Source organism: Peromyscus californicus, unplaced genomic scaffold, assembly GCF_007827085.1.
Source record: "Peromyscus californicus insignis strain IS unplaced genomic scaffold, ASM782708v3 Scaffold_9__1_contigs__length_137607984, whole genome shotgun sequence".
NCBI classification, from domain to species: Eukaryota; Metazoa; Chordata; class Mammalia; order Rodentia; family Cricetidae; genus Peromyscus; species Peromyscus californicus.
In genome coordinates this window covers 129,672,524-129,688,330 of record NW_026294617.1, presented here as the reverse complement: position 1 = coordinate 129,688,330, position 15,807 = coordinate 129,672,524, and the positions used below count along the sequence as shown (strand labels likewise).

Here is a 15,807-nt window from a genome sequence, read left to right as displayed (position 1 = left end):
CTGTGTGTGAATGTTATCTCAGATCCCCAGTCTGTGTGTGAATGTTTCCCTCAGATCCCCAGTCTGTGTGTGAATGTTTCCCTCAGATCTCCAGGCCTCACAGTTTGTGTGTGAATGTTTCCTCAGATCCCCAGTCTGTGTGTGAATGTTTCCCTCAGATCCCCAGTCTGTGTGTGAATGTTATCTCAGATCCCCAGTCTGTGTGTGAATGTTTCCCTCAGATCCCCAGTCTGTGTGTGAATGTTTCCCTCAGATCTCCAGGCCTCACAGTTTGTATGTGAATGTTATCCTCAGATCCCCAGTCTGTGTGTGAATGTTACCTCAGATCCCCAGGCCTCACAGTTTGTGTGTGAATGTTACCTCAGATCCCCAGTCTGTGTGTCAATGTTTCCCTCAGATCCCCAGTCTGTGTGTGAATGTTTCCCTCAGAAACCCTAGGTCTCGCAATCTGTGTGTGAATGTTGCCCTCAGATCTCCAGGTTCACAGGACAGAGGATGAGTCAGGTGACCAGTAGGTGGCTGTTTACAAAGTGGTCCCTAGAGCTTGTTGGATGACAATGTCCAGTGTCAGTGAAGGGCTGGTTCCTTAGAGTGGATAGTTAAAGAACCACTAGGTAAAGGCCGTTTTGGGGGCTGTGTGAGTCACTCAGGATGCTGTGTGTTTGAGGAACCTTGAGGAGGACGGTGAATCAGGAATTCAGTCCCTCATGCTGGAGAAAGCATGGTGGCCAGGAACTTGAGCTGCTGCTTATGAGGCAAAGAGACATGAATGCTGGTACTCAGGTCACTTTTTCCTTCTTATTCCGTCTGGGTCCTCAGCTCAAGGAATGGTACCCCGCGCCCAGGGTTAGAGCTGGTTTTCCTTTGCCAGTTAACCTAATCCGGAACCTCCCTCCCAGACATGCCCAGAGATGTGTTTCCATAGTAATTCTATGTCTCATCAAGTTGACGGTTAAGACTGGCTAGCACAGCAGCAAATACAGCTGTGAACGCAGTAGAGCCAAAGCATTTTGACAATGAGCTGCAATGAGTCTTTTGCATAACAGCAGGGTAGGAACATCTAACGGTCGAGCCTTTCCTTTTTCCTTTGCTCCTTCCACCTCCTGGTGTATTGCTGAAGATGGTCACTGTCCCTTGAAACAGTGAACACGCCTCCCCAGAAGACAGGAATCTGTAAGAGAATGTCAAATTAGTGGGCAGGAGCTGCAGTGGAGCACACTGTTGGCAGCTGTGAGGAAAAATGAGCAGACGGGACCCATCGTGTGGAGGAAGTACATACAGTGTGTGGGGCACCGCCATGCCCTGTGGGATGAGCATCGTTTTCCAATGGTTAACACAACCAGTGCATGCCTGTTAAGCACCCGTTGTATATGAGGTGCTGCAGTGAGAAGAAGGGAGCCTGCAATCTGTCTGGGGTGCTGGAAAGAGTTATTCAAATGCAAACATTAAAAATCCATCCATTTGCGTAGTCTGCTTAATTAAATAGGTCAATTAAAACTAGCTCATAATGAAAAGAAGCTAGTTTGATGCTAATATTAAATCGGTACAAATAGCCTGCAACTGAGTTTCCAAAGGATTTAAACTTACAAGATTGTCAACAATCTCTATTCGAACCTGGCACAAACCCGGGGAGCCCAGGATGATGCTCCATTCCCAGAACTCATTCTTTATTCATTGTGTTTGCCGAGCCTGGCACAGTCAGGGCGCTGGAGATATGAGAGCAAATAAAGACCCTTTTCCTCAGAGAGGGCGGGCATTGACAGAAGCCATTAAGAACCAGGGGTGCAGGGCCGAAGGACAGTTCCGGACACTCAGTGCCGCCACAAAGAGGCTGTCAGGGACCCGGGAAGACAAGAGGCCAGCCAGCGGTTCCCCGCAGAAGAAGTGGCGGAGTTCGTGCAAGTGGGGGATGAGTTATGAAATAATCGTGGGCTTGGGGAGAGAGAGTGCACGCTGCCCGTGAGGTTGGAGAGCGGGTGACGCTGAGGCTGGAGGAAGAGATGGGATGAGGATGTCAAAGGTCCCGCGGTTGACTGGGGATCCCTTTAAAATAGTGCGGGCAGCAACACTATCAATTGTGTGTTTTAGAAAGCCTCCCTGGTTCCAGGGGTGTGCTGGTGAGCAGGATGGATTTGGGAGGGAAATGCAGGGAAGAGAATTAGGAAGCCTCTGCCTGAAAGAAAGGATGAGGACCCAAACAAACGGAATGTGGACAGAAGGAGGTGATGGATCAAGAACTGTTCCGGAAACCAGTGGCTGGAGATCTGTGGCATTTGTATATGAGCAGTGTTGCCATTTGTTAGCACAGTTTATACTGTGGCTGGGTAGAAACAGGTGACTATCTGAGTTACTTCATGTCTTAGTTACTGTTCTACTGCTGTGAAGAGAACCATGGCCAAGGCCGTTTACAGAAGGAAGAGTTCATTTGGCTTAGAATTTCAGAGGGTGAGTCCATGACCATCATGGTGGAGAGCACGGCTCCGGGCAGGCACGCACGGCACTGCAGAAGTAATTGAGAGCTTACGTCCAACCCACAAGCAGGAGGCAAGGAAGTGGGGGGCATGCACATGGTGTGGGCTTTTGAAACCTCAAAGCCCACCCGCAGAGACACACCTCTTCAAGCAAGACCACGCCTCCTAACCCAAGCATTCAAATTTATGAGCCTATGGGACCATTCTTATTCAGACCATCAAACTTGGTGTAGCCTGAAACTTTACAGACAACTCAAAACACTGCAACGAATCGAGAGCAATCCGTCTTGTTATTTACTTTACAAGTTTTAGTTCTTATAGATGATGCGCCCTAGCTGGGGTGTCACTCAGGTAGGATGCTTGCCTACAGTGCATAAGCCTTGGTTGTGAGCCCCAGCAAGGCAGTACACTCACATTAACATATTCTCACATATTTGCACACACATACACTTTATATACCCTCACCCACATACATAACCACGTGCACATACATGAACTTACACATACCATATGCACTGCACACACACTCACACTGACATATGCATACTTACACACAAACTCACATACTCTGTACATACTTTCATACATTCACAGACATCATATATACACATTACTCACACATTCCACACAGTTATAAATACACACATGTACTCACATACAATTACACTCACATACAAATTCGGGCAATGACACTAAACATTCAAACACACAGTCACAATACTTATACAGAGACACCCACACATACACACATGTCCACACACTTGACACACACAAACACTCCACACGTGTGCACACAGAAATACTGATATCTACTCAATTGCAGACACACTCATGTATACTCATACTTCACATAAACTTTTACACATTCACTCACATGCATACACTCCACACACACACACACTTGCATATACTAATGCTCACATATTCACACGATGACACACACACATATACACAGATAAATGGCATACATTTATCTCACCAGCATACAAGTGTATACACATGCACACTCCATACACCCCACATATGTACTCATAAACTCATGTATAGACACAGAAAGTCTGAGCACACACTCACACAATACACAAATGCACACACACATTCTCACACATTCATACACACATTCATACACATACTTTATACACAAACATTCTACATACTTGCGCATACACACAAATTTGTACATTCACATACATGTATACACCCACATTGTTTCTACATGTACACATCACATACACACCCTCTCCTAAAATTCACACTCAGATATTACACACATGCAGCACACAAGCTCACTCATTTGCATATACACACTTATATAAACACACATACCCTCACTCCTTCTCATGTACAGAGTCATACACACTGGTGATCCCAGCACTGGGGAGGTGGACACTGGAGGTGCCCAGGGGCTTGCTAGCTGAGTCAGCAAGCTCCAGGCTCAGTGACAGACCCTGTCTCAAAAAATATAAGGAGAGCAATTGAGGAGAGTACTTAGTATCAGCCTATGACATCCACACAAACATGCCACACATGTACATATACATGAAACACACACACAGACACACAAAACATACAGACACAGGTACACACATAGACATACGTACACATAAACACACAGACAGACACACACATAGACACACACACAGACACATAGATACACACAGACACACAGACACAGACAGACAGACAGACACACACACACACACACACACACAGAGTTTGGAGATATACAACTTTTTCCTGGCCATGCTCCCCAACTCCTAGCCATGTATTCTGACAGTATTCTCCAGGCCCATGGACTTCTTACAGTGACTGTAATACGCTCCTCTATCAGACTTTACAAACTCCATGGCTTTCCATGTGTGTTACTGTCTTCTCACGGTGTCTCTCCCCCGTGTGTCTGACAGGTCTGCATCCCTGGAAACACCGTCCTTAAATCACTTTCTTCTGAAGACTTCTGGCTTCTGTCCCTCTTATGCCTTAAAACTCCTGTCTAATAACTGATGTTACATCTTTCTCCCATTTAGGTAGTTCAGTACCTGAGAACTGGGCTCTTCTCTCCTCTTCCTTCCTCCCTCCCTCTCTCCTCCCTCCTCCCCCTTCCTCCCTCCCCCTCCTTTCCTCTTTCCCTTCCTTTCTCCCCCTCTCTCCCCTCCCTCCCCTCCCTCCCCTCCCTTTCCCCTCCCTCCCTCCTTTTCTTCCTCTCTTCCTTCCTTGAATCCATAATATTTAATGCTGACACTACAGCTATATATTTACTGTATTGATTTGCATTTAGCTATAAGGTTGTAAGGTATATTGCAGATACGTCCACTAAAATCAGCTAATGGACCAGATTTCCTGCTGGGTGTGCCCTGACAGTCAAGAGACTTTATTGTGTAAATGCAACATCTTGTTTTCTTTTTAAAGCCCTCTGAAGCCAAAGCAAAGGCAATCGAAAAGGTGGACGATCTCCTCGAACTGTACATGGGAATTCGAGATATTGACTTGGGTAAGGCCACACTGTTAGTGATAATTTCCGTGTTGTTTATAGACGATAGCCAACTGTACTCTTCAAGATGAAAAGGATTTCTGGAGTACGAAAGAGCATAAAAATAGTAAAGAATAGTGATTTACCAAGTTTCTTGCTGGGGGGTATTACTGCTAAGTTAACTTTTACAATTTTAGCTAAACATGGCATGGTGGAACACGCCTTTAATCCCAGCACTATGGAGGCAGAGGCAGGTGAATCTCTGTGAGTTCAAGGCCACCCTGGTCTACACAGTGTATTTCAGGATAGCCAGAGCTACATAATAAAAAGACCCTATATCAAAAAGCAAACAAACAAGAATGTAACTTTTAATCTAGACACTGTGAATAATGCCACCTTTACCATGTTTCATGCATGAAAATATATAGCTAAATGATGCATATGAAAAGTTTTCTTATCTGATGGGCCACATTTACACTGGTTATTGGTTAAATTATGTATTATGATATTAAAGTTGTACACCATTTAATAGGATTCCTGAAATAGGAAGAAAAAGACACAGAACTCATGAGTAAGGGTGACTCGTCGGCAGTGGGGCTGCTGGGTGTTTCCTGTTATTTCTTGTGCTACCACGAATGTGTCAGGCTCTTGCTTTATCAACTAAAACTCTACCAGTAGCAAATAGTGCACAACAAAATGAAAACAAGAAAACCTTAATTCCAACTGTACTAAGGAGGAAAAAGTGGGAGAAATTTATGGTTTTTATAACCGAAAAATCCAGAGATGGGTCTTGACTTCAAAAATGGGGAAATGTGGGCGCTGGAGAGATGGCTCAGAAGCGAAAAGCACTCTCTCCTGGATTCCAGTTCCCAGCACACCTGCGGCAGCTCACGAGCACTTACAGCTCCAGTTCCAGGGGTTCTGATGCCCTCTTCTGGCCTCCAAGGGCACTGCACACACATGGTACAGCCGCAACACTCACATGCAAACCAAAGAATGCTAGACGCGCACCTCCAGAGATAATATGGACAATGTGTGTATGAACAGCTGCCTCTATGCAGTGAGGAGTTGGGATAACAAAGAACAGACTCTTATAGGAGAGAAGGAGTGGGAAATCCACACAGGGAGAGACAGACAGGGCAGCTGACCCGTGGGTACACAGAAAGGTGGCTCAGCACAAAGGAAACAGCGTGGAGCTAAGGCTGGGTGGTTCCTGGGAGCGGGATGAAGGGAGCAGACGCCTTGTGCCTGAGGTAAGGCAAGCGGCCCAGGAAAAGCCGTGGAGCCCACATGCCCCAGACACAATTGATGAGACAGTGACCCCCCAACACTTGAGGAAGAGGTCTATTGTGCCACTCCCCATGTCTCAGAGGGCTGTGGCTGGGTGCCGCTACTCTAAGGGGTGGCTATTCAGAATTGAGCCACTCTGGGCTCTGAGAATAAAGGACAATCCCAAGTCAGTGTTAGAAATTACAAAAAATTAAAAATGGAAGTGGCAGGTTCAGCAGAAAGGAGCTGACATAGAATTACCCTTCAGAAAATGTTCCAGGAGCTGGGGAGGGGTGTGCAGGCTGCAAGTCTGGAGAGGGGCTGCGTTAGGGGAGGTGGCCACCTTGCAGTGTATTTCAGGATGAGGAACTGAAGGAAAGAGGCTCAAGATTCTCAGAGTAAAGGTTTTTATTTTCATTCTTTACTTTTGATGTGTGTGTGTGTGTGTGTGTGTGTGTGTGTGTGTCTCATAACTTTTCAGGGGTGTGGTGGGAAGTCCCATACCATGTGACTTAACTAGGCCTCGTCTGCTAAATTCCTGTTATGGAGGTAGTACTAGTCAGGACCCTAGACTTATCTTGCAGTTGTAGTGGGAGGGACAGGTTTGCCACCCCTCATCCACACTGGAATGCCCTCTCAGTCTCAGCAGGGGCTTGATCTTTGCTCTAAGCAGCTACCTGCAGCACAGTGTGGCCTGATTTCTCCCACGCTGCTGCGTCTATCCATTTCAAGCAGTAGGCCCATGCTCTACTGGTCAGGGAGCCCCAAGTCAATCTACTACAGCTCTGGATGACATACAGCCAGAAGAGGTATTCAGACAGAGACTGGGAGGATGGCAGTGAAGTGATAGGAGATGTGATCCCGTGCCCAGTGTCTGGGAGCTGGCCTCATTATCCTACAATGACTTTGGAGTCTAAGAGCCCTGACCCTGATGCCGGAAGGTTGATCAACCCTGAGCCACCTGGGGCTGCCACAGGGATGGGGAACTCTGTGACTCCAACAAGACACTTGGCACTGGCAGCCTCCCCTCCCCTTCAGGGTGTTTAAGGCTTAGAGATTTTTTTAAAAAATTTTTTTCTTTTAGTTTTCCGAGACAGGGCTTCTCTGTGTAATAGCTCTGGCTGTCCCGGAACTCGCTCTGGAGACCAGGCTGGCCTCAAACTCAGGATCCGCCTGCCTCTGCCTCCTGAGTGCTGGGCTTAAAGGCGTGCCCCACCATGCCCTGTGGTTTAGAGGGTTTTTAAAAGTTCAGAGACATGTCTGTCCACACAGAGTTGTGTTTACTTTTCTCACTCCTAACACATTTGGGAGATGCTCCCTCATTTGGAACATTAGTAAAGCCATGGTGTATGAACTGAGAGGTTGGGGGAGCATAGCAGCCCCTGTCCACCCCACAGAATGCAAAGCTGTAGTTAGCAGAAGCCCCTCACATGCAAGGGAGCCACTGGAGGGCAGGCAGTTAGTACAGGAGGAGTGTTCTGTGGGCTGCCAGCTCACAGAAAACTGCACGGAGACTTATTATTAATTATGAAACCTTGGCCTTAGCTTAAGCTTGTTCCTAACTAGTTCTTATAACTTAACCCATATCTTTTAATCGACATTGTTTTATGTGGCTCAGTTACTTTTACTCTGTACTGTCCATCCTGCTTCCTCAGAATCTGGCTGGTGACTCTCCCTTTCTTCTTCCCAGAGCTCTCTGTCCCCGGAAGTCCTGCCTACCCTCTTTCTGCCTAGCTAATGGCCATTAAGCTCTTTATTAAACCAATCAGAGTGACATATTTTATACAGTATAAAGGAATATTCCACAACAAGTTGGGAACAGCTGCCATGTGACCCACATAGGCATAGAAGTGGCACAAACGAAGAGAGACAAGAATCTACAAGTTCAGCTGCCCTGGCCCCTAGGGCCACCTGACTTACTGCAGTTTTAAAGGATCCAGGAGAAGACACTAACATTCCATGTATTTTCCTATTCTTTGTTTTCTATTTTTCTTTTTATCATACTTCCAGTATACTGTTACTTTATCTTATTTCTAAAAGCTTTATGTTTCTATCATTTCTCTGATTTTATTATTTTTTTATTATTATTAGCTAACTTCCTTTTGACTTTTGTTTTTTGTTTTTTAATAAAAGTTTTCCCTCAACTTTCCCCTTATAACATTCTCATTCATTCTTGGTTTCCTTACTTGGGGCTCTTCTGGCTCCCCCCTCCTCCCTACCCTATTATTTCCTCATTTTTGTCCTACATTAACCTTAAATAATTTTAACCTCATCTCACAGTCTGTTTTATGGTAACTGGTGATATAGTAAAGGTCTTAATCTAAGTGCACTGCTGTATCTTGTTCGGTTGCTGTTGTTGCTCTTTGAGTAATTTGTGTTCTCCTCTCCGAGCGGTGCTGGGACTGAACCTTAAGAGCAGGCTGCTCACTAAGATCCCAGATAAAACTGCATGAGATGTACAACCCACAGATGACACCTCTCAACACAGAAAAACAAGAAACATAGAAAGCAAGGCAATATAACTCCTCAGCTAGTCAAAAGATCATAAATCTGCAACAATTGAATTCAAAGATACTAACTAAAATGGGTAAAATGTCAGGCAAAGGATTTAAGAGCTTACTTGTAAAAATGACCAGGGACTTCACACAAGATCCATAAAGATACATAAAAGCAGATAAATGAAGTAAGAAAATCAATCTTGAGTGTAGAAAAGGAAGTCAGTAAAATGGAAGGGAAATGTTCCAGGTGCTATGGTGCACTCCTTGAATGATAGCGCTCAGGAGGCAGAGGCAGGTGGGTCTCTGAGTTCCCAGACCTTGTCTCAAAAACCTACCAAACAAACAAACAAAAAGAAATACTGAAAAGAAAAATTCAGTGGATCATAAAAACAAAACAAAACAACAACAAAACTGCACAAAACCACAGCGGACGGCATCGTCAATAAACTAATTCAAACAAAAGAAAGACCCCATGACAGGAAGACTAGGTCGACACATCCCACACTTACATACCAGTGAAGAAGAGAACTGGGCAGTCAAGCCCACAAGCTTCCAAGATCTCTCAAGAGACCAAACCTGAGAACCCATGGGGCAGACAAATGAGCTGAGATTAAAAACCAAAGGAACAGAAAATTTAGTCAGTGTAGGAGGAAATTCCCCAAATCTATGGAAAGAAATGAATATACCAACACAGATGGGCATGATCAGAGGAGAGAAAGGTAGTGTTAAGACGGTCCTGTGTACATCCATCCATGGTCACCTCATCTCTGGAACCTACATTTGGGGGAATTCTGGGATTTGGATACATGACACAGGCTTACGGGGGTAATTCAGATGCATGGAAATGAGGGTAAGAGGGTTTAGAGAGGGCAGGGACATGAAAATATGGACTAGGTAGTGTTTGCTGGAAAATGATATCATTCATCAGTCTTCATCTGAGAAGCTACAGATAATGGCGAACAGGGTGGGATTCGGGATTCAAATCCATTCTTGGATCATGAGCTAGAATTCGGGAGAACAAAGCTTTCAAGGTAGGACCTCAGGGCTGTCTTCAACATTAGAACTTTTCATAGTTATGTAAGTCAGAACTAGTTATTATTAAAATGCAGATCTGGAGGCTGGAGAGATGGTTCAGCAATTAAGACTGCTTGCTGTTCTTCCAGAGGATGTGGGTTGCTTTCCAAGTACCCATGGTGAGTGACTCACAACCACTCTAACTCTAGCTCCAGAGGATCTGACACTCTCTTGTGGCCTCCAGGGGTACTGCACTCACACACATATACCCTGTACTCACCACACAAACACACACTCAAATAAAAAGAGATAAAATAAATCTGGTGCTCATGGAAGCCTGAAGAGGCCATGGTAGCTCTTGGAACTAGAATTACAGGTGGTTGTGAGTTGTCATGTGGGTTCTGGGAATTGAACCTGAGTGCTCTTAACCACTGAGCCATCCCTCCAGCCCCCCAAATAAAACAAATCTCTAAACAATTATTTCATTTATGTGTATAAGTGTTTTGCCTGCATGTATTTATGTGCACCATGTACATGCCGGATGCCCTCAGTGGTCAGAAGAGAGCATTAGATCCCCTGGAACTGGAATTATTATTATGATTATTTTTGCTTCCAGAGCTCTTGTGTTTTAATGAGAGGCAAGAATCATCCACACACGTAACACGTAAGGTGGTGATTTATGCCCCGAAGAAAGTTATGGGCTGAAGTTAGGTGGTGACCAGTACACTTACACTTGACATTTATTTCTCGCGGCAAGACTCCATATTGGTTTTGTTCTTTTGTGCTCATTCCACCTCACAGTTATATGTTACCTGCTGCAATCTTGTATGCAATTACAGTTCAGCCTTAATCTAGGAACAAATTCAGGAGGACAATCAGGGACTGCACATACATAAGGAAAACAACAAATTCACCAATTATGAATTAGCATCACTAGTATGCATTAATTGTCCAGTTGGAGGAAAACAATCCCATGACCACTAGAAGACAGAGAAATTGCTAACCATTGCAGTGTAGGCATGAATCTCATGGATGAGAGTGAAGTTAGTAAAACCTTGAATGATGATTTGGTCCTAGGGAAGCAGATGCTATGTGCACACTGCGCTTGGTTTGGAAAATATTATCAGGAAGAGACACAGAGGTAGGGAAGTCTGTATGAAAACTAGTGTGGTAGGATGACTACAGATGGGGTTTTATCTCAGATATATCTGTTTCTGAGTTCTTGCCTTGCTTTTCTGTGACCTTGGTTTATTACTTAAGGTTTCCCTTTTCTAGTTTGAAAACTGAAAATATGACTTCTTCCCTTACGGTGCTGTTCTGGTTCCTATATTTGCAAAACAAACTGCTCTAAAAGGGATCTACATGATACGTCCAGTGTGTCATGTCTAGAGAGAGCTTCCACAGTACAGAATTGAAGTGCACAGTGGAAGCCACTTATCTCTGCTCAGTATTTTCTGGATCTCAGTTGGGGTGACAAGATGACTGGCCTCTTACAACCAAGGCCAGAACCACCTGGAATCCTATTTGTTTGGAGGTTTATTATGAGTCTCCTGAGATATCAGCTGGGGCCATGTGCCATAGCACTTGTGTGTGGTATCTGCATGGCCCAGGTTTGCTTAAAACATGGTAGCATCAGGGAGATTCAATTTCTTACATTGGCAATCTAGAACACCATCTTAGTTAGGGTTTCTATGGCTGTGATGGAACACCATGACCAAAGCAACTCAGAGAGGTTTGTTTGGCTTATGTAGCCCTCATGTTTATTTTGCTTATGTATTAGTTGCAATCCATTGAGGAAAGCCAAGTCAGGAACTCAAATTGGGAAGGAACACAGAGGTAGGAACTGAGGCAGAGGCCATGGAGGACTATTGCTTACTGGCTTGCCTCTCATATTTGGAACTGGAATTATGGATGATTGTGAGCCACCATGTGAAAGCTGGCTTCTGAACCTGTATCCTCTGCAAGAATAAGTGTTCATAATAGATGAGCCATCTTTCAAGCCCTTAAATCTTAAATCTTAAAAAAATACAAATAGGGGCTGGAGAGATGGCTCAGGGGCTGGAGAGATGGCTCAGAGGTTAAGAGCACTGCTTGTTCTTCCAAAGGTCCTGAGTTCAATTCCCAGCAACCACATGGTGGCTCACAACCATCTGAAATGAGATCTGGTGCCCTCTTCTGGCTTGCAGGGATATGTGCAGACAGAACACTGTATACATAATAAATAAATAAATAAATCTTTAAAAAAATACAAATATAGTACAGCAGAATAATGGATAATGGTACAAATGATTTTAAGTGAGTTTAAGACGTAAGTGTTTTTTTTTTTTTTTTTTTTTTTTCCGAGACAGGGTTTCTCTGTGTAGCTTTGCACCTTTCCTGGAACTCACTTGGTAGCCCAGGCTGGCCTCGAACTCACAGAGATCTGCCTGGCTCTGCCTCCCAAGTGCTGGGATTAAAGGCGTGCGCCACCACTGCCTGGCAAGACGTAAGTCTTTAAAGATGAATTTTCTGGGTTGACGAGATGGCCCAGCAGGTAGAGTCACCACCCACCAAGTCTGGTGACCCAAGTTTGGTCCCAGGGATCCACCTGGGGAGAGGAGAGCACTACCTCCTACAAGTTGAAGCTGTCCTCTCATCTTCACAGTCCACACTGTGGGGTACCAAATGTCTGCTCTCCAAACACACACACACACACACACACACACACACACACACACACACACGCACACACACACACACACACACACACACACACACAAACACACACACACACACACACATGCACACACACACACACACACACACACACACACACACACTGAAGAAATAAATGTGATTTGAAAAAGAATCTTAAAAAAGAAGAGTGAATGTTCTTTTGTGCTCAGAAATGTAGACCATTAAATATTCTAAAAATTCATCGAAATCACCCAGTGGTCCCTTGTCAGTTTAATTAAATATCTGTAGCAAATTCCTTTAATTGACATGAAGTCATTGTCATCACACATGATTAGTAGTGTGATTGGTCACTTAAAGAGGCAAAGTGTAAGAAGAGTCATTATTTGAAGAATGTCAGCTGTTGTTAAACTAGGAATTTCTGTTGTTCAGATACGATTAGCATGAAATATCATTCAGAGATGTGAGCCTAACTTAACAGACAAACGCATGACTTTACTTCTCTGCAGAGCCAGTATTTCTTGGCTTTCAGGAATGTTCTTTCTTTTTGTTTTTTGAGACAGGGTTTCTTTGTGTAGCCCTCGCTTTCCTGGAGCTTGATCTGTAGACCAGGCTGGCCACAGTCTCAGAGATCTGCCTTCCTCTGCCTCTCAAGTGCTGGGATTAAAAGCATGGGCCACCACCACCTGGCTTCAAATGAGTCTTTGTAGGAAATAACTCTGAGGATGAACGTACATCAATGGTTGTAATTTAAACTGTGATTTTTCAACCAGCCAAGCTAACACAGAGTACCTCGAGATGTTATCTGTAAAATAAAAATTCTGGAAGATGTTGAGTCTCCTGGAGTGATCTAACTCAAGGATACATTGTATATTTCATCTGGAAGCTTTAAGGCAACAGTATAACTACCTGTGGACCTACAGTGTTTTCTGATACCAATTTAGGATTTTGGACTAATTCTGGCAGTTTTAGAACTTAAAAGGTTATTCTATTAAAAAGGCTAGAAATGTGTGGGAAGGAAATTCAAATGGCAGTTTCTAAGTCATTTTCCCCACAATACCTTTTATAGCTGGTTAAAAGGTATATTAATAATGTTTCTTCCATGGGTCCTTGCCTTGATCAGTAAAGCAATGCACACTGTGAAGAGCTTCTAAGTTGAGATCAATGAAATCTGGAGTAGATTTTTATTAAAAAGTGCACTGTAGAGGCTGGAGGAACAGCTCATTGATTAAGAGGACTGGCTGCTCCTTCAGAGGATCTGGCCCACATAGCATCTCACAGTCATCTGTAACATCCAGTCACAGGGCATGTACCACCTTCTTCTGGCCTCCACAGGCATTGCATATATATGATGTAGAGACATACATGCTGGCAAGACACCCATACACATAAAAAACAGTGAATAAATAAAATATTTTTAAAAACATGCATTGTAGGGCTAAAGGTACAGCTCATAGATAGAGTATCTACCTGGAATACATGAGACCCTGAGTTGGAGTTCCATTATCATGTGCATGCGTTCGCACGCACATGTGCACACACACACACACACACCCCATATATACAATGCATACATATACATACACATATACACACATATATACATATACATATATACATATAAATACATACATACAATAAAGATTTTAAGTAATAGGTTAATTTTTACACCTGAAAGTTCTCTAAATGTTTACAAACTTAATGGAGACTGTGTATTGGTCAAAGTTCTGTGGTGAAAGGAGCATAAAAATATTCTCAGAGCAGCCACAAGAGGTCAGCACTTAGCTGTAATATGTGGCATTAAAAAAATCCTTTGTGGTTGTGAGCGCTTATAAGGGCGGAGCAAAAATGTAGGCAAACTCCATGGGCTTCTAGATCCTGGGAATGTGTGCTTGTGGGGATGCTGTTTCCCAGACATAGAACACAGGGTGTAAGTCACTTCCTAGAAAGGCAGACCATGCATACCATCTTAATTCTATCCTAAACCAGAAGGTACTCAAGAAAGATGCCACAAAAACTCCAACTGCTGTGTGGCCAGCTGTACATGTTCCTTTGGTGAGGGAAGAGTATACCCCAGCTAGCTGGGAGTAGGGGTGGATGGAAGGGACAGAGAGTGTTAGGGACTGTGGGAAGGTGAGGGCCTGTGTGTGCTAACACTCCTGGTGAGGTTAGTCATGGGGTTTTCTTAGTGGGTGTCTTCCATCCGCCAGATGCTGCGGGGCTGCACAGAGGACTCAGTAAGATGCTTCTCTGGGAACTACAAGTGTGCTCCACAGAGTGGTGGTGTGTGCTTTAAAACCTGCTGTTGGAAGTGGAGACAGGAGGATTCCTGGTGCTGGCTAGACAGCCAGCGTAGCCTAACTAGTGAGCTCCAGGCCCGTGAGGGCACAGTCTCAAAAAGAGGTGGATGACATTTCGGGGGTTGACACCTGAGGCCGCCTTCTGGTCTCTCTATGCATGTACAAACATTCCACACCAGACAAAACAGGACAAAACAACCCCAAATGAATGTAGAGACTCCCAACGGATGGGCTCTCAGGTTGGGGACAGGGCAGAGGCGACAGCTTCATATCTGATACGGTGGACACAGTCAGTCCTCCGATGTTGGCTCATGGCTCATTAACCTTTACAAATTATCATTGACAGCTACGACCATGTTTGAAGCTGGAAAAGACAAAAGCAACCCGGATGAATTTGCTGTGGCACTTGATGAGACTCTGGGAGACTTTGCTTTTCCTGACGAATTTGTGTTTGATGTGTGGGGAGCCATCGGTGATGTCAAGCAAGGACGATGATGGTGTGGATGATCTTCCTGCAGACGTGACCAGAGTTCTTTTGAAGGCAGCCTTCCTGGGGACTCTTAGATACCTTTATGAACTCTGCTTTAGCTTCATGTGTATGAGATACAGTCTACGGAATGTAATTTTGATTTATGGATAATGTTTAATATAGTTTCCTATGTAGTAAGTATGCTTAAGATAAATTAAAGTATGATCCATTTCAATATTTGTTCAAAAGTTTCTAACAGTGATTTTTAAAAGAGCATTTCTACACCCGTGGTCTTGTTCCCCGTTGACACTCATGCCTTCCTTTCCACATTAAATAGTCGATTATAACAGCTTTGGGGGCGTTTTTTCCTTCAATATCTTTTTTAAAAATTGTGCATTTATCATTCCATGTATGTGCTTGCCTGTATGCGTACCATGCACATGCAGTGCTTGAGGAGACCAGAAGAGGGCTCTGTAACTGTCTACAACTCTCCAACCGGAGGTATACACAGTTGTGAGGGGCATGTGGGTGCTGGGGACTGAACCTGGGTGGTCTGCAAGAGCAGTCAGTGCCCTTTAGTGCTGGGCCATCTCTCCAGATGCCTTTCTTCCAAAAATCTTAATATTATGGGAATTAGGCTCAGAGT

General features: G+C 44.3%; 1 protein-coding gene across 1 annotated transcript in view; it reads left to right on the top strand.

Annotated features, from left to right (window-relative positions):
- Gipc2 (GIPC PDZ domain containing family member 2) overlaps window positions 1–15,511 on the top strand; it is a 74,945-nt gene extending 59,434 nt beyond the window's left edge. Inside the window, exons 5-6 of the mRNA XM_052730992.1 lie at window positions 4,878–4,959; window positions 15,039–15,511. Coding sequence (XP_052586952.1) covers window positions 4,878–4,959; window positions 15,039–15,187 — 231 coding nt within the window. The 3' untranslated portion in view covers window positions 15,188–15,511. The remainder of the gene's footprint in view (window positions 1–4,877; window positions 4,960–15,038) is intronic.
- The last annotated feature ends 296 nt before the right edge of the window (window positions 15,512–15,807 follow it).